This window comes from Dromiciops gliroides, chromosome 2, assembly GCF_019393635.1.
Source record: "Dromiciops gliroides isolate mDroGli1 chromosome 2, mDroGli1.pri, whole genome shotgun sequence".
Taxonomy (NCBI): domain Eukaryota; kingdom Metazoa; phylum Chordata; class Mammalia; order Microbiotheria; family Microbiotheriidae; genus Dromiciops; species Dromiciops gliroides.
In genome coordinates this window covers 75872541-75891043 of record NC_057862.1, presented here as the reverse complement: position 1 = coordinate 75891043, position 18503 = coordinate 75872541, and the positions used below count along the sequence as shown (strand labels likewise).

The 18503-nt window shown below is 44.7% G+C and overlaps 1 protein-coding gene across 2 annotated transcripts in view; it reads right to left on the bottom strand.

Moving 5' to 3' along the window:
- CRTAC1 (cartilage acidic protein 1) overlaps window positions 1-16231 on the bottom strand; it is a 186031-nt gene extending 169800 nt beyond the window's left edge. Inside the window, exon 1 of one of the 2 annotated variants that reach the window (XM_043984830.1) lies at window positions 16125-16231. Coding sequence is in view for 1 of the 2 variants with exons in the window: in XM_043984828.1 (XP_043840763.1) it covers window positions 16031-16054 (24 nt within the window). In the remaining variant the exon portion in view is untranslated. Of the gene's footprint in view, window positions 1-16030 lie in introns of both variants that reach the window. The other variant, XM_043984828.1, reaches the window with a different exon arrangement.
- Between the last annotated feature and the right edge of the window lie 2272 nt (window positions 16232-18503).

The following is an 18503-nucleotide window of genomic DNA, read 5'->3' as shown; positions in this document are numbered from 1 at the left end:
CTACCCAAAAAAACTCCATTGGATTTGGAAGCAAAAGGCTGGGTTTGAATTTCATCTCTGCTACTTATTACCTGTGTTTACCCTGAACAGTTCATTTACCTTCTCTGAGTCTCATCATTAATGAAGAGGTCAGACTAAGGTCCCTTCCAAAATCTATGATCCAATTCCTGCTAAGGGCACAGGAATAGAAAGTTACATGAGGCAGGTGCTCTATGGATAATAGATACTCAAATAGTTCCAGATTTAGTGGTGAAACTCCCATAGATGCTAAGAAGGTGCTGTGAATTACACAGGTTTTTTGGTTTTTGTTTTGTTTTGGGTTTTTGTGGGGAAATGAGGGTTAAATGACTTGCCCAGGGTCACACAGCTAGTAAGTATTGAGCATCTGAGGCCTGATTTGAACTCAGGTCCTCTTGAATCCAGGGCCAGTGCTTTATCCACTGCGCCACCTAGATGCCCCCAATTACACAGTTTTTAGACCATCTACAAACATTTTTTTTTGCGGTGCAATGAGAGTTAAGTGACTTGCCCAGGGTCGCACAGCTAGTAAGTGTCGAGCGTCTGAGGCTGGATTTGAACTCAGGTCCTCCCGAATCCAGAGCCGGTGCTTTATCCACTGTACCACCTAGCTGCCCCCTTAATAAACATTCTTTTAACTGTTAATGTCCAAGATTCATGATCTCCACCAAACAAAGAACAAATTGATACACTACAGAAAGAATTGAACTACCTCCTCTGAATATTAGAAGACTCAGAAGAAAGGGTTTGATACTGGAAATAGATCTTCTGGGAAACAATACTAGAAAGATACAAACAGCAATGACATAGGATGAGGTCTGGAGATGTGGGATCCATACCTATAGAGGAATACCTACCCAAGTGATATTATACAGCCATCAAAGAATTTGATGGGGATGTCATGAGTATAAAGAAGTGTTCATTAGGAAACTGTGAGGAGAAAATGGGTATCATACTTAAGATAGGAAAGGGATGTTGGGAGAAAGCATATGAAATCTAGTGAGATGCCAAGAGGGTCCACCAACCTACTGCATATGTGCTTTCTTTTCTCTGGGTTTTGGTTTATTTGTATATAGCAATAAGATGATAAAACCCCGATATAAAGAATCTATCCATTCTGGTCTTGAGGTGGGGGGAGACCTAGATACCAGAGGAAAAGAATATTAGAAAATTTGGAGGGGAGGAATATGAGAAGATGGAGGTGGTAGGAGAAAGAAAGAGGGAAAATTATCAAGCAATTAACAAGAATTTTTAAGCCCCTATTATATATAAGGCACTGTGGATACAAGTACAAAGCATGAAACAATCCCCACTGGCAGGAGAGTTACATTCTAATGTGGGAGACAACAAATAAATACACATATATGTGCTCATGCACATATAAAATCTACACAAATATAACTATATACAAATAAATACAAAGTGGTTAAATACAAGGTAGTTTGGCAGAGAGGGTAATGGCAATTTTATGAGAGAGGGAACAGGAGAGGATTCACGTAGAACAGATGTATCAAATATACCAGGCAGCAAGGTTGCCTGCAACACTCCCCAGTGGGCCAGAACAAGATTAAAAGGTAATTGGTAAATATTTGATAAAATAAACAAAAATACAATAGTACACAGATGTTAATATGTGGTTTCTAAGCCAACATGCAGCCTACAGGGATCCTTAGGTCCAGTATACCATCCCCATTTTTATTTGACACTACTGATGTAGAAGGTGGTACAGAAGCAACATCTTGAAGATGCTGTCAGGCAGTGGTGGGGAAAAGTGTATAGGAAATGGAGTGCTGTGTATGAGGAACAATGAAGCCAGTTTGGATTTCAGAGTATAGAAGGGAGAGTGATGTCCTGTGAGGCTGGAAAGATAGGTGAGTGCCAGGTTGTGAAGGGCTTTATTAGCTAAACAGAGGTCTTTATATTTGATTCTAGGTACAATGGGGGGCCAATGGAATTGTCTAAGTAGAGGAGTAATCTGATCAGATATATGCTTAAGAAAAATCACTCTGACACCATTGTGGAGAATGTACTGGAATAGGAAAGGAAAAAGACCCATTAGTAGATTATTGCCACAATCTAAGCAAGAGTGGATGAAGGCCTTAAGGTGGTAGGTCTGGGAGTAGAGAGCATGGGTCACATGCAAGATACAGAAACACAATATAGCAACTGATTGGATATGTGGACTGAGGGAAAGTGAAGAGTCAAGGAGAATGACAAGGTTATGAACCGGAGAGATTGATAGGATAATGGTGCTCTCAAAAGAAATAGAATAGTTTGAAAGGGAGTGTTTGGGGGAAAGAATGATTTCAATTTTGGACATAGTGAGTTTGAGAGATTTGGGGGGGCATCTAGTTTGAAATGTCCAATAGACAATTGGTGATGTGGGACTGTAACTCAGAGGAGAGACCAGAGCTGAATCTATAGATGTGTGTATCATTAGCATAAAGAAGATAACTAAACTCATGGGAGCAAGGAGGTTACCAAGAGAAAGTGTAAAGAAAGAAAAGGTTTAAGATAAAACAATGGGGAGTACCTACTGTTAAGGGGCATGATGTGGATGATGTACCAGTAAAAAAGATGGAGGTAGAGGTGGAGATGAGGATGGAGGTGGAGGTTTTGGTGGAATGATCAAAAAGGTATGATGAAAACGAGGACAGAGTTATATCACAAAACCCCAGAGAGGACAGAGCATCTAGAAACAGAGGCTGGTTACCAAAGTCCAATGCATCAGATGGGTTGAGAAGAAAGATCCAAAGACCTTCAGATATGGTCATTAACAGATGCTTTGCAAATTTAGGGAGAGAAGTTTTGAAGCTTTTGTGAACTGTGCCTCCATCCTGTCCATTGACAGTGGACTACACTGCCACATTCCCAGAAGGCATTAGGAGCCACCTTCACCAAAAGCCTGAGCAGAAAGATGTTTAGGGATGTTACCTAATTAATATCTTGGCTTAGAAAACTTCTGGTTTAATACAGTTGTCAAGGGAGCTCAGAGTCTATTTCTACCTGTGGAAGAGGTGAATCTCAAGTCTCTTACCACTTCCCTGAAGCTATGACAGGATTCAAGTCAAAATGAACTGATCTCTCATTGTCCCTGCCCCTGCAACCAGGTGTAAGTCAAATGAAGAGTCACAATACAGATGTTTCAGTTGCTCCTTCATACCAGAACTTCCCTCAACACCTAGGGCCTCTGGGATATCCCTCGACTGGTCCCCTTCTCCCATTGGTGAGTTTCTTTCAGGGCCCCCATTTTGAGGAGTGACCCAGGCCTGCATCCTTCATTCCCTCTCAAGGATGCCTCTCCTTCTGACACTGGATTTTGCCACCATTCCCTTCCTCCTTTTCAGCTCCCTTTTATATGTTGTTGTCTCCCATGAGAATATAAGCTCCTGAGGGCAGGAACTCTCTTTTTGCTTATTTTTGTATCCCTTAGCCCAGTGTCTGGTACATAATAAGCACTTAATAAATGCTTGTTTGCCTGCTTGTCAAATGAGGAAGGCAAAAGTAGAAATGGTTGATCCAACCCTGGCTCCACTCAAATGCTGGGTCCTAAATAAAGTTTTGCTTGATCGCCCCAGACAGGAGAGACCTCTTCATTTGGCCTCATTATACATTACTTGTCACTTTCTTTTGCACTTATATTCCAATTTGGATGCAGATCTTCTATGCACTGATAAACTTTAAGCCCCTTGAGGGCAGGGGATAGGTCTTCTTTATCTTTGTAACCAGCCACACACTAGGTATAGTGCTTTACATACAATAGAGGTTTAATAAATGTTTAGTGAACAAATGAATGACTTCCTGAAGTCGGGGTGTCATAGCTGAAAGAGCATGTGAGTGGGATCAAGGTCAAAAGCATGGGATTCTAACCCAAGCTGAGTTTCTATAGGGTCTTGGGCAAGTGTCAATTTCAGTTTCTTCACATACAAAATGAAGGATTTGGCCTAGATCTTTAAGGTCTTTTCTTGATCTAAAATCCAATTAAACAAACTTCATTAAGTGTCTCGTATGCACAAGGCACTGTGCTCAGTGCTGGACTGCATGCTCATTAGTCTCATGTATCCATGTAGCCAAAAAAGCTAATGGATCACAGGCTTGGCTTCCAGTTACAAAGAGTTGATAGTCCCTTTGTCCTTGGTCCTAGTCAGATCCCATCTGGAGTCCTGGGTACCACAGCTTAAGAAAGATATTTAACAATGAGAAAGTATCCAGAAGAGGGTGACCAGGATGGTGAATGAAAAGGGCCTTAATCCAGATTATATAAGTGTTGGATGGAGGAAGTAGGGATGTTTTGCCTGGAGAAAACTCACAGAGGCTAAGAGAGCTGTCTTCAAGTTTTAAAGGGTTGCCATATGGAAGAGGGATTAATGCTTGTTCATTTGGCCCTACAAGAGAGAATCAGGAGCAATGTGTGGAAGTTGCAAAGAGGCAAATATGGGCTTGATGTTAAGAAAAGCTTTCTAACAATTAGGGCCAAGAGTATAAGGGGCTGACTCAGAGGTGGTGAGTTCCCTTTCCTTGGAAGTCTTTAAGTAGAGGTCAGATGCTTATTGAACAGGTATGTTGTAGTGAGAATTTCATTTATGGAAAGATTGGACTGGGTGGCTACTGTGGTCCCTTTCAACTGGAAAATTCTGTGATTCTGTGAAGACAAAGACAGAAATGAAACTACTGCCATCCTGATTTGATGCTGTAGGCTTATTTAGGAACGAGTTAATTATGTAGTACAGTAGAAAGAGCTTAAAGCCAGAAACCTGGGTTCAAGTTCTGAACCCACCAATTTATATAATCTAGGATAAGTTTATATGAGGAAACTGGGGCCCAGAAGGTTTAAATGACTTGCCCAAAATCACACATGTTGTAAGTATAAGATATTTATATATTTTCATATGTGAACAGTTTGGTTGCTGAAAGGGGCAGAAAAAGAACTTTTGTGCATGAAAAACTGATAAAAACCCATGTATAAAGAAACATTTTCTCAAATAAAATGTGAAGAAGTGGCATAGACTGTTAGGAAAGTTGGAGAGAAAACTGGCACTCAGTTGAATGTACTGGGAGGATCTATTGAAACCAGAGAAATAACTGGAGCTGTAGGGCATTGTGGTCCATCAGCTCATTTGCATGGGGCTGTTTTCAGAGTTTGAGAGGTTAAATGAAAAAAAAAAAGGGCAAATCAAAGAACTGTTTGGAGTCTGTGGGAAGACTAAATAAGGATTGTTGGCTTCAAAGCTGACCAAAAAAGATGCAGTTCTTAAGTTTTACATCATAAGGGAAAGGTGAGCTCATGGGCCACTAGGAGGCTCAGATTTGGGGCATTGAGAGTAAGAGAAAATCCAGCTGTGAAGAGGAAGAGTATAAAGAAACCGGCAGGAGAAGCTTCAGTTGCTGTTCTGGGAGCCTGTTGATTGGAAGACAGGCTTTGCTTTGATGATTGGCTGAAGAAAAAGGTGGTGCAGTTTCTGGGAAGCTCACTGGAAGAGAATTGAACTTTGGGAAAGTTTGAATTATTGCCCTATAGCCCTATCAACAGCCTGAGAGAGGTGAAATCTGTCAGAGGTACCTGGTTCCTGCCTACTGACCAAAGGTGGGCTTTATACCTCTTTTGCTGTTAGCTCTCTTTATTTCATTATTTGTTTGTTTCTGGAAAGTGAAAAAAGTGTGCTTCTATCTGCACTCAGAGTTCACCAATTTTCTCTCTGGAGGTGGATAGCATTTTTCATCCTGTTGTTGTTGTTTAGTTGTTTCTAACTCTCTGTAACCCCAGTTGGGGTTTTCTTGGCAAAGATACTGGAGTGGTTTGCCATTTTCTTCTCCAGCTCATTTTATGGATGAGGAAACTGAGGCCAACAGGGTTAAGTGACTTGCTTAGGACCACACAGCTAAGTGTCTGAGGTCAGATTTGAACTCAGGTCTTTCTAACTCTAGGCCTGGTACACTATCCACTGTACTACCTAGATGCCCTTTTTCATCATGAGTCCTTTTCAATTGTGTCGGATCATTGTATTGATCAGTGTTGTTAGCTCTGTTTTGAAAAGAGCCTTGTAGCTGATGGATTGTACAATATTATGGCTCCATTAGCAACAGGGATGGAATTTTAACCTAGGTCTTCTGACTCTAGGGCCAGGAGTAAGATGTTGCCTCCCTGAGATTTAGTTTCCTTGTATACAAAATGGGTATAACCATTTAATACCATCTGTAACGATGCCAGCAAATAAGCTAATTCAATTCAACAACGATTCAATTCAACAAACACGTATGAAGCACCTCCTGTGTACGGAGCAGACTTCCAAGCTCTAGGGGAAAAACATGATCCTCTGGCCACTTAAATTTAAGGTTTGGTAGCAGAAGACAGCAAAGACACTAATCAATATAAATAATAATTAAGGAAAAGCACATTAGAGGTGCAACATGCTCCCCACACATTTAGAAGGCACAGTAACTTGTTTTCACATGAAGAAAGTGAATCACTTTGAAGAGCAGAAAGTGAATGGGGTTCTACTGATAATCTTTTTTTCTAGCTTTAATTCTTTCTAGCTTCTAATTCTTTTTTAGCTCCAAATCCTAGGATCTTTAGGGATAAGTTCCTGCTACAGTTCATTGCTTTGGAACTAAAAAGTAGTTTGTAAATGTTCTTGGGCAACATGGCATTAGTACTAGCAATGTGACCTTAGGTAAGTCACCTCAACTCTCTGGGCCTCAGTTTCCTCGCCTGTAAAATGAAGAAGTTGAACTGGTTGATCTCCAAGGTCCCTCTGATTCAATTCAACAAGTATTTACTATCTACTATGGGAAAGGTACTCTTGAAAGCTTGAGAGACAAAGATGAAAAAATTGTATAGTCCCTGCCTTCAGTTTTATAATCTTAGAGAGCATATATAGTTGTTCATTTGTTCAATCATGTCTGACTCTTCAAATCCTAGACGCCATAGCACACCAATGCTGTCCATTGGGGTTTTCTTGGCAAAGATAATGGAATGGTTTTGCCATTTCCTTCTCCAGCTCATTTTACAGATGAGGGAACTGGGGCAAACAAGTTCAAGTGATTTGCCCAGGGTCACATAACTAGTTAGTATCTGAGGCTGGATTTGAATCTAGGTCTTCTCGACTCCAACCCAAATCCTCTATCCTCTGAGCAACCTAGTTGCCTCCAGAGTGTATATACTTTGCAAAAAAATTAGGTATGATCTAAGGTACAATGTAATAACAGTCAACGATCAGTCCAAAACAAAGATTTTTTTATTAAGACAATTTGAGGAAGGAGAGATCACTTTTGACTGGGAGAACTGGTAAAAATCAGGGAAAGTTTCACAGAGGAAATATCACCTAAAGTGGACTGTAAAGAAAGAAAAGGAATTTATCAGTAAGAAATGTGAAAAAGTGCATTCTAAGCAGGGGGAATGGCCTGTGTAATAGCAGAAATGGAGACAAAGACAGGACAAGCTCAGGGAATAACTAGTAGTTCTGATTGGCTAGAATATACCATACATGAAAAATACTGTAAAAATCAGGCCAGGAAGGTAGATTGAAGTCAGATCACAACAGACTTCAAATGACAGGTTTAAATTTTTATTTAGTCCTGTAGACAATGGGGAGCCACTGAAGGCTTTTTTTTTATCAGGGAATTTCCAAGTTAGCTCAGACTTTTATATTAGGAAGATTTGGGAAGCTATGAGAAGACTGGGAGAGATGGGAAATAGGAAGCTAGTTAAAGGACCATTTCAAGGTCCTTAGAACCTCCTGTCTAAAGGTGTGTAAAGTGAAGGGGATAGATGCAAGGGATTGTGGAGATAGAACTGACTGGAATTGGTAAAAGATAAATCTTGGGATTTGTTTATATGGGAAAGTGAAGAAAAAGATGACCCTGAGGTTCTGAACTTTGGTGACAGGGAGGATGATGGTGGTGGAATCAGTAAAGAAGTTGGGAGAAGGAGTAAGCTTAGAAAGGCAAGAAGTCAGTTTGGGAACATGTTGAGTCTGAGGCATGGGCATCACATCCCAATGGATGGGTCCGAACAGTTGGCAGTACAGAGCTGGGATTCTGGGGAAAGAATGAGGCTGAATATAATACACCTGCCATGATGAAGTCAATGTGGTAAATGGAGTATAAATGTGATTATTATAATTCTCTTGCAGTCCCACCTACAGCCGATGGGCTGCACCGCCTGCACTGTGTAACAGATTCCTATGACCTTGTCACCATGCTTGTCGAGAGCAAACAAAGATAACAGTAACTGGAAACAACAGGAAGGGTCATTTTACACTCTCTACACTTAGGATTCTTCTGTGGCTAATTAAAGTAATATGTCAAAACGTCCCTTGAAAGAGATCTTTAAGAATATGCCTGTTCAGTAAACAAGGTTTTTACTAATTAATAACACTCTTCCCCATTCTTCACCGAAGTTCCATGCAGGACCGTCTCTCTCACAGAGATGGCTGAGAAGGAAAAGGATGAAGGAGGACTTGCCATCTCCCTTTCTCAGTGGGGACAGATCCAGTCATTTGTCATCTGTGTAGCTATCACTTTCTCCTCCGGATGTTGATCAGATTTCCTGGGTTGGAACCAATATGCAGGGCCAAGGAATTGGAATATCTCCAAGAATGAAATGCTTTACCTCTTATGAAGTCAACATGATTTCTTTCAAGGAAAAATCCCTTACGTTTTTTAAAAAAAGGTGTCTACTTAGGGTTTCTGAAGGACGAATCTTTTGGCTTTTCTTATTAAAAATACCAACTATACTTATTCTTTGACCATCAGCATGTAGACACCCACACCCAAGCAAGGCAGAGAGTAGACACACTATACAAAGAAACAGGAGCCTGATGGGGAGAAATGACTTGCCTAAGATTATATACAATGAGTCAGTGGCAGAGACAGGAATAGAACCCTCCAGACTCCTATTAGTAAAACCATTTGGATGTTCTTCTGTAGGCCCAGTGCCATGATGGGAAAATTTACTCCAGAGCCAAAGAATGCTTGGGTGGGAAAAGATCCTACAAGATACAATGGCATACAGTACCATCCCTCCCCTCCCCACCCCCCATCTTGGGTAGATCACAGATCATGACTCTAGCTCACCTCTTTTCACCATTTTCTCTTCTGTTTCCAATTTATCTCACCCCCTACTTTAAAAAAAGTTCTACTTGATACAGCCTCCCATTTTTATGCAGGCTTCTCACTTTATGTATGAACCAGTGGTTATGACCTCAGTAGTAGTGACTGATCAATGTTATACCATCTCCATAGAAAAGTATCTGGGCCTAAATCCCCTATACAACCAATGCGGCCCTCCATGTAATGAGAAGGCCACTGGCTGGACACATAACCCATATCTACAACATGCAGGAGACACAGAATGCCCAGATGCTGTCAGTACTCTTAAATCATTGTGCCCATAGGAAGGTTTCTTCCAATAGAAAGAGCCTTCCCTAAGAATCAATAGTTCAATGTCATCCATCACAACCTGAGTTATACCTATAACTTCCAAAGGAAGGCTGTCCTCACAAATGAAAATCCCAGGGGTGGGCATGGGTAAGAGACTAAGAGGCCCTGGTGAATACCCCTTCCCCATGGATCCATACCTTCTAGTTTTTGTGGCTGTGGCAGAACACTTCATCAAAATTATTTTTAAAGACAAATTCCATTGGAGAGGGGAATGTTGTTGTTGTTGAGTCATTTTCAATCATGTCCAAATCTCCACGATCTGATTTGTTGTTTTCTTGGCAAAGGTACTGGAGCAATTTTTGCCATTTCCTTTTCCAGTTCATTTTATGGATGAGGAAACTGAGGCAAATAGGGTTAAGTGACTTGCCCAGGATCACACAACCAGTAAGTGTCGGAGGCCAGATTTGAACTCAGGAAGATGAAGTCTTCCTGATTCCAGGCCCAGCATTCTATCCACTGTGTCATCTAGCTGCCAGAGAGGGTGGTCAGAAATCTTGAAAACCCAACACTTCTGGATAGAGACCCTGAGAAACCTTGAGGATTCTACTAGAAAGTCTTCCTTGAGAAGGGATAGGGAGGGAAGGCACAACAAGATCATCTGGACTGTAACTGCAGGGGAGGTGGGGAGGAAGTTCACTATCTGATAGCTTCATGTTTTAACTAATTACTCTTGCTATCCTCAGTTGTTTCTAGACACAGAAGAGACCTAAGTACAATCAGCACCCTGGGGCAAAACCCCAATTGGCTTAACCTAGTTACAGCTTTGTTTCCATATGAGTTCTAAAGTTTAGCTATAAGTAGGGCCAGTACTCATATTCTTATACTTCTAGTTTCACCTGTTAGTGAGAGAGGGAGGGAGGGAAGGAAGGAAGGAAGGAAGGAAGGAAGGAAGGAAGGAAGGAAGGAAGGAAGGAAGGAAGGAAGGAAGGAAGGAAGGAAGGAAGGAAGGAAGGAAGGAAATAAATATTTATTAAGTGCCTACTATATTCCAGACACTCTACTGAGAGCTTAACAAATATTATCTCATTTGATCCTTAGAACAATCCTGGGAGGTAGATGTGATTATTATTATTTCCATTTTACATTTAAGGAAACTGAGGCAAATAGAAATTAAGTGACTTGCTCAGGGGAAAACACCAGTGAGTCAGCAAAAAGTAGGCACTACTATGAGGCAACCTCATAGGAGGAGAAGGCAAGAGGGAAGGTCTTTCATAGAATCCCAGTACCAGAATTATATTCTCTAAGACCATACATCCTCAAGTCATCACTTATTTCTTGGGTTAAGCTTTGAAAATGCAGGCCCAGATTCTTTATAGTGTCATTATGGCTAAGGGCCCCTGGGAGTAACCTTAGACATAACTCCCTAAGCCCCACTTTGAATTAAAGTAAAAGATAACCCTGGCCCTGCTTTCTAACCTTAGAGTCTGCCCAGAAGGCTAAGAGAATGCACAGGCAACCTTCAGGTATGCTAAGAAACCCTAGCTTCCATCATCATAACATAAATCCCCAGCTAGCATATTGAGGATGAAAAGGCTGCTCATGAGCTGCTCATTTCAGATTCTGAGATTAGAGAATCCCTGTTCCCCTTCCTGTAGAGGTAAGAAGAGAGGTAACTATCTTCCGTCTTGGCATTGGACCTTAGTGCAATCCATAGGAAATCTGCATTTTGTGAGATTCCCTCTGCAGTGGCTCATGCCTCTTTCTCTTCCTCTCCATTCTTACTGCCACATTTTAAGTCAAGGCTACAGTTATATCTTGAAAGGACTATTAATTATCCTTCAAGTTCTGAGAATTATTCTTCCAATCCTAAAAGCACAGCTCTGACCCTCTCTCTCCTCTGCTCTAAAACTTTTAGTGGCTCCCTACTGAATACACTCCAAGTTCTTTCATTTGGCATTCAAAGCCCTTTATGATCAACATTTCTCCTCCATTATCCAGTCATTGACTAGCTGTGTGACCTTGGATATGCTACTTGACCTCTATGATCTCTCAGTTTCCCCATGCATAAAATGAGATTGGAATAAATGACCTCATGTTCCCCTTAATGCTAACATTCCATAATTCTACTCTTTCCCTTCACTGAAACCAGATTCTAAATGTATATTCCCCTAACATGCTCTGTGATTTCCTGACTCTTTGGCTTTGCTCACACTGTCCTTATCACATGAATTGTCCTGTCTGTTTTATTCTTACCCATTCTTCAAGGGCATCTGAGCTAGGTATCCTATCCCTGGAGCTTTCTCTGACCCTCTCAGTCAGGAACCTCTCCCTCCCCTAAAATGTCATAGCACTGGGTACTTTTTGCTCTTTCCTAGTCTATCTTATATTATAGTCTTCTAGGTACTTGTCTTATCTCACCAAAAGACTATAAGCTCTTGGAGGACAGACATTATCTCCCATCCTGTGTTTATTTATTGAATGACCAAACAAAGAGGAACCATTGGTGTGTTGCACGGTTCACAGTTCTATGAACTGACAGCAGGAGCTCCCACAAGCTACACAGAATTTCCCCCCACCCTGGTTTACCACAGCTTAAGTTGGATGGCCTGAGTTGCAAACAGTTGGAAACAGGCAACATTAGGTCACCCTAACACTAAGCACAGCAGTGGTAAGGAATGGGTTAAACTGGCAAGGGAACAGTAAAGCTTTCAGCAGTGGGATGCCCTTACCCCCATCTTTCAAGAGATTACAGCTCTAGGGGAATCCCATTAATATTCTGCTTTCTGTCTTTGACATTGTCCTGTGGAACCCACAAGACATTTCAGAGTTCCTTCCTATTCCAGCAGACCTCCCTAGTCAAGGATCAGGAGAGAATTCTCTTAGACTGTTCTCAGGCAGACCAATATTAAGGAACGGGTAAGGTATTTCCTATTTCTGTCCATATTCTTAAGGGGAGAAAAGGACACATTGTTTGTCCACCAAAGACTTTTCTGAAAAATGGGTAGGACATTTTGGGAAATGGAAAAAAGAAAGGACAGAGGGGAAAGAAGAAGGGTCATAGTACAATGAGAGAGGCACAAGATCAGGAGTCAGAGGACATGGGTTTGAATACCGGTTTTGCTATTTACTACTTACCTGTATGACCTTGGACCAGTCACTTATTACCCTTTGGGGGGCCCAGTTTCTTCATCTCTAAAAAGAGGGTATTGAATTAGATAACCCCTATGGCCCCTTCCAGCTCTGAACCTATGACCCTATGAAAAACATTTAACAGCTACAAACAAGGATCTTCTGTGTGAGTTATGGGAATAGTACCTCCTCCTCATCCAATTTCCATAATCACAGCATTGGGGCGGGGGAAGTGCTCCCTTCTCTGCCTAAACAAAAACATCACTAAACTTCTTGTCTGTTCATCTCTACTGAGTGCTGGCTATGTTTGGAACACCGTAGGGAGATGTGTTTCCTGCTCTTGACTAGTTAAAAAGACTAGAGCCCGGGGCAGCTAGATGGCACAGTGGTTAAAGCACCGGCCCTGGATTCAGGAGGACCTGAGTTCAAATCCGGCCTCAGACACTTGACACTTACTAGCTGTGTGACCCTGGGCAAGTCACTTAACCCCATTGCCTGCAAAAAACAAAAAACAAAAAGACTAGAGCCCCATAGAGCACAAAGGAATGATCATGGCAAGTGGGCAGAGCTGGGTCAATACATCTCAGCATCTTTTGCAGTGTTGTGGGGGGGGAGTGGGGGAGAACACTCCCCACATTTCTCTAATCATACACTAAACCACCATTTAACAAGGTTCAGGGAACATGTGGCCCCTTGTGAGTACAATGAATAAGAGCAAGAATGAGGAAGTCACCCTCGCCTTTGTGGGAAAGGAAAGAAATACAAGAAGCCAGTTGTCCTTGAGGCCCTGTAGCTACCTCAAGTTGCCTGGCCCACACAGAATCCAAGGGAGCTTGGGGAGCTGCTCTACCGTCACTGACAATAACCTACATTCATTTTACGTTTAAAGGGTTTACAAAGTACTTTCCTCACAGCGATTCTTTAAGGGTAGGTAGTATAAATGGGCTCATCCCCATTTTACAGATAAGGAAATAGATCCTCAATCAATCAAAAAGCATTTTAAAACCTGCTAGACACCAGAGAGGCTGCCCATGGCCACAATCCCAGTGAGTTTTGAAGCCACAATTTGAAATCCCATTGGACTCCAGGTCCAGGACTCTCTCCATGATGATAAGCTGCCTCTCCACAGGCATATATTATTTTTTTTAGATCTGATGGCTTGTTTCCTGGAAAGTTAGTGGAAGGAAAGAATAATATTGGGGCTCTCCCCTAAAAATACAAAAACAGGCCACATAGGAACAATAAAGTGTTATATAAATGATAGATATCATTACCTTATAAAGCACTTAAGATATAGCATATCACCTCAGCAAGTTCTAAGGGGTAGATAATAAAAGTATTATTTCCTCTGTTTTACAAATAAGGAAACAGAGAGTCAGAGAGGTCAAGGGATTTGCCCAAGGTCACCAGCTTAGAAGCCACAGATGGGGTAGAGGGATCATGGTCAGGATTTAATTCCAGGTTTTTGGACTTCAGGTCCATTGTTCTTTCTATCATACCATGTTACCTCTTAAAAGGCTTTTCCCAGGAGTAGTCTCCCCGAACTTCACAATCAAACATGAGAGAACCAAAAAATAAACATCAGCTTAAACCTAGATGTAGATGCTAAGAGAGGCCGAATGGAGCAGGTATTTAGCTGCACAAATTCCCAGTGGTGTGATGGTCCTGGGAAACAGACCAGGAAGGTGTCAATTGCAGGTACAAGGATGATGGAGTTAGTTTTCTGGGAGTATAGAGGGCGTACTCATTCAGCCTCCAAGCTGAATTAACCATACTAAGAACATATGACAACCACAAATGTCCAGGGATAGGGCAAAGGCAACAGGATCCATTCAAAAGCAAGTTGTGATTAAGTTTCAGGTAAAAATTCAGAACAGGTAACCCTTCTATACAAGTGTGAACCTTCCCCCAAAGTTCCTGTTTTTCAACTGGTGGTAATGAAATTGGGAACATATTAGGGGTGATGTCCCTATTTCCACTCTGTTGCCTCATTTTAGAACCTGTTGGTTTTGTGGTTTTTTTTTAAAGATTTTCTTTACTAAGAAAAGAGATTAACTCTCCCTGGAAAGCCATGTTGAAAGTGACTGGATGCTGCCAGCCCTCTATCCTCTCCAAAGATTGGTTTATATGGTAATGTTGTTCTTTATATCAGGTTTAATTAAGGATTTACCATCCCTAGTCCTAAGCCATCATGGCATCCAACGCCACATCTCCCAATGATGTCTCTCCTTTTTTCTAGACAATGTTCTGCCAAGCGCCTAGTCCCTTGTCTTTCCTTTTTCCCTTGGACCTGGCTCCAATTCTGGAAGTCCTGCAGCTTGGCCCAAAAGAAACCTCAGGTAGGGCTCAAGAACATGCCTACCCCCTTGTCTGCTCCCAAGCTTCTGGGTCCTTCCTTGCTTAAGAGTTAGGTTCCCCCGCAATGCCACATGGGAGCCAGATAGCAGGGGCACCAAATTATCAGGACCTCTCTTAATCCAGGTGATGTGGCCATTTACACCTACCATACCTGAATCTCTTCTACATCCCCACACCCCCCTGCAAGGTTTGTTCCTGATCACTGCTAGTAGGATCCCATCCAGGGGGAGATGACTTAGGATTCCTGAGTTCTGCTCTGCAGAAAGCAGACTCTTACAGGACTCTTCAACTCATATACAGCCTAGGGAGTCCTCTGCATTGCTGGGCAGGCCCCCAAAATCCAGGTTTCCTTGTTCCCCACCCTCCCCTCCACTAAGCTACCCCCCAGGAGAGGCAACTTAGTTTCCTCTAGTAAGGCAATCTAGCTTGTCAGAGGCAGACTCAATGCTAGACCACACCTCAGTCCAAGCAGAAGAGAGAGGCTGGCTGTGGGAGCTCAAGCAGCAATACTATGTGGAGCAGGGGCTCAGCAGCTGTACATCACACAGCTCCATGCCTAAGGGAGCTTTTCTTCCCAAGGGAGAGCTCCAGCCCCTCCGGGGGTATGCCAATGACTGGAGGCACAGACATCCTGGTCAGGCACAAGAGCTTCCAAAGCAGGGGGATTGAGACCGCCTTAATCAGTCACTTACTGGCTAGCCCAGCTCAGTCCTCTTCACTTGTTCCCCTCCCATCACCTCCACTCTCTCCTCTAGCGAGCTCCCCCTCCTCAAACATCTGACCTCCAACAATCCCCCCTCACCTCCCTTCCCAATCCTTCCCAATCTTCCCACCTCTCTTCTCTTCCTTCTCCTCCCCATTCCATAGCTCCCCCTTTCTCCAGTGGTTTCCCCTCCCACATCCCCCCCGCATGGCTTGTCTCTAGCCAAGAGATAGGGGTTCAAGAACCCCGCGCCCTTTCTCAAGTTGAGAGAGAAACCGCTGCCGCCTCCTCCTCCTCCCCATTTCGCACACCCCAGCTGCCATCCCTGCTGCCCAGCTTGGGGGAATGGGGGGGGGCGGGAACGGAGGAGGGATGGGAGAAACTTTCTCCATCCGAAGGTGTGGGGGGGAAGAGAGGTACAAGGGACAGCCGGGTACTTACGGGGCCGTCCGCTCCGGGTGCCATCCTCACTGCCCCCCTCCGCCCCCCGCACCGTCTGGGGGCGACGGGTCGCGGTGACAGGGCGGGCGCTCACCTCCTTCCAGCTCCCTGTCCCGGCCCCGGGCTCGCCTCAACCCTCTCGCCCCGACGCCGCTCTGCTTTATACAACTCCACTCGAGCGCGCCCAGGCTTATGTAAAGGCTGGCGGAGACAGGCAGCCAATGGCTGGAGAGCCGGGGGGTGGGGAGCGGGGGGCGGGAGGGAGGGATGGGCCAATGGCAGGAAAGGGAATTCGGGGAGGGGGGGGCATTGGGGAGGGGGGCAAAGGGGCCGCCTCCCCGCGCTGATTTAGTAGCCGGGATTGCGGTGGCAGTCGGCGGCCAGGCTGGCCCGGGAGCCGGAGCGGGAGCGGCGGCCTCGGGGGCGGGGGGCAAGCGAGCGCTCCTCCCCGGTACAGCGAGCGCTCCCCGCAGCCACGTCTCGTAACCTTCAGGAGGCAGCAGGGCCTGGCGAGAAGAGGGGCGGGGGGGTTGGGGTGGGGGGAAGAGGGCTCCTCCCGGGCTGTGGTCCCTGGAGCTGTCTCTAGCTGGGAGCTGGAGTCCCCAGGGAGAGGAACGGGCCGGGAAGGCAGGGGTGGGGACTCCGGGGGCCGGGTCCCTTTGGCGGGCTGCGCTCGGAGGGCAGCGGGGGCGGCTGGAGCGCCCCTACCTGCCTTCCTCGTCTCCCGCTCCGGTAACGATCAGTCGCTCGACCCCGGCAGGACCCGGGCCCGGGCCGGTCTGGAGCGGCCGCTGGAACGCGCTGATAGCGAGATTCCGGGCTGCGGAGCCCAAGAGCCGAGCCAGATCTTTATCCGGTCTGGGGGACGTGCCCGAGTCCCTCCCGGGAACTGTTTAGTATGGAGGGAAGGCCTCCACCGACGGCTCCGGGGGGCGGGGAGCGAGCAGTGCGGGAGGAGTGGAGAAGGCGGCGGCGGCGGCTGCTGCCGGCTGGACTCCTCGGACAAGAGCACAGAGGCACGGCCAGTCCCAAGAGCGCTCCACCGAGCCCCAGCTCCCTCGCCTTGGGCTAGCACTGCCCTGGTCCCGGGCGCCAAGACCCCACCAGGCCCCCTGGTGCTGGCTGGTGCGCACTGGGAGTTCTTTCCCTAAAGTATCCACTGCAGAGGGCATGGGAGGATTCCCGTCTATTTCTGAAGCACAGGGGGATGCATGGTAGGCATGAGCAGCAAAGGACGTTCTTGGGCATTCCTGCCAAGCAGCACCATTCCCAGGGCTGGGAACTGGCCCAGGTAAATGTCCAGAACCAATGGGCCTAATCACTGGTTCTGACATGAGCAAACTAAACTGGGCAAGGCCTAGGGTTTCTGACACACAGGGGCTAGGGATTTGAACGCTGGGAGGACCAAGGAAATAAATGCACAATCAGATGCCACAGGACAGATCTAATAGCTTTTGTTTTTCCCTGTAAACATTGCTGATGCTAATATGGCCAGCCTCCATTAGTGTAGACTTCCCTGGTCAACCTAAAACTTAGCTCTTACAACTGCTGAGAAAAGGGTTTCTTACATTCTAGAATCTGGGGTGCAGCTGATGGTGAGGGACTAGACCTCTAAAGGCCAAGCCCCTGCTAGGAGCAAGGAATAAAAGCTCTCACTGCTCTAGAGGGGATATAACAGGGCTTCTAGTTTCTGAGAACTCCCAGGGCCATTTACTCTTCCTTATTGGAATACAAGGACAGCTTTTGGTTTTGTCTTGCATCCTGCACCTTGCAGGATTGTGGTAAGTGTTTGTTGACTGGAACCACTTATCATGTAGAAGATCCAGTCCAAACAACCTGAGGAGTCAGTCTGTTCCACTATCACTTCATGACCCTCAGCCCATTTTTTTCGGTCTGAAGGCAGATGAGTGACAATGCAAAACCATGGATAGTACTGGTGTCCTGATTTGGAACTGGGGGGGGGGTGTCCAGATCCGTGATTTCATTAGTTTGGGGAACTTGTAGCCTGAAAATTCCCTTCACCGTTGCAAATCAGCAACTGATGAGAGCCAACAACACACACACGTGGTGCTCAAAGGTTTACAAAGTGCTTTCTATATAAGCGTCCCAAAAGTCTTGGTGCAGTTTTAAGCTTTAATACACCTTGTCTATCTTCTCATTTGACCCACATCAGCTTCAAGTCTCAGGTTGCCTGCAGCCCTGAGGTTAAATGACTTGCCCAAGGAGACACAGCTAGCTTGCAATAGGGATGAGACTTGAATGCAGGTCTGGTTTTTTAATCCAAATCTAGCTCTCTATGCACTACTTCATGCTGTCTCTCCTCCATTCTGATAGCCAACTTGAAATGCATCTTGGTCCTTGTGTCCATCTCTGTGTGGCTATTTGCATACCTCCTGTGATGTCTGATCTTGGGCAGAGTTCTTTGGGCAGAAACAGCCTCAGCATTCTCAACTCAGAGAGCCAGAAAGTAACT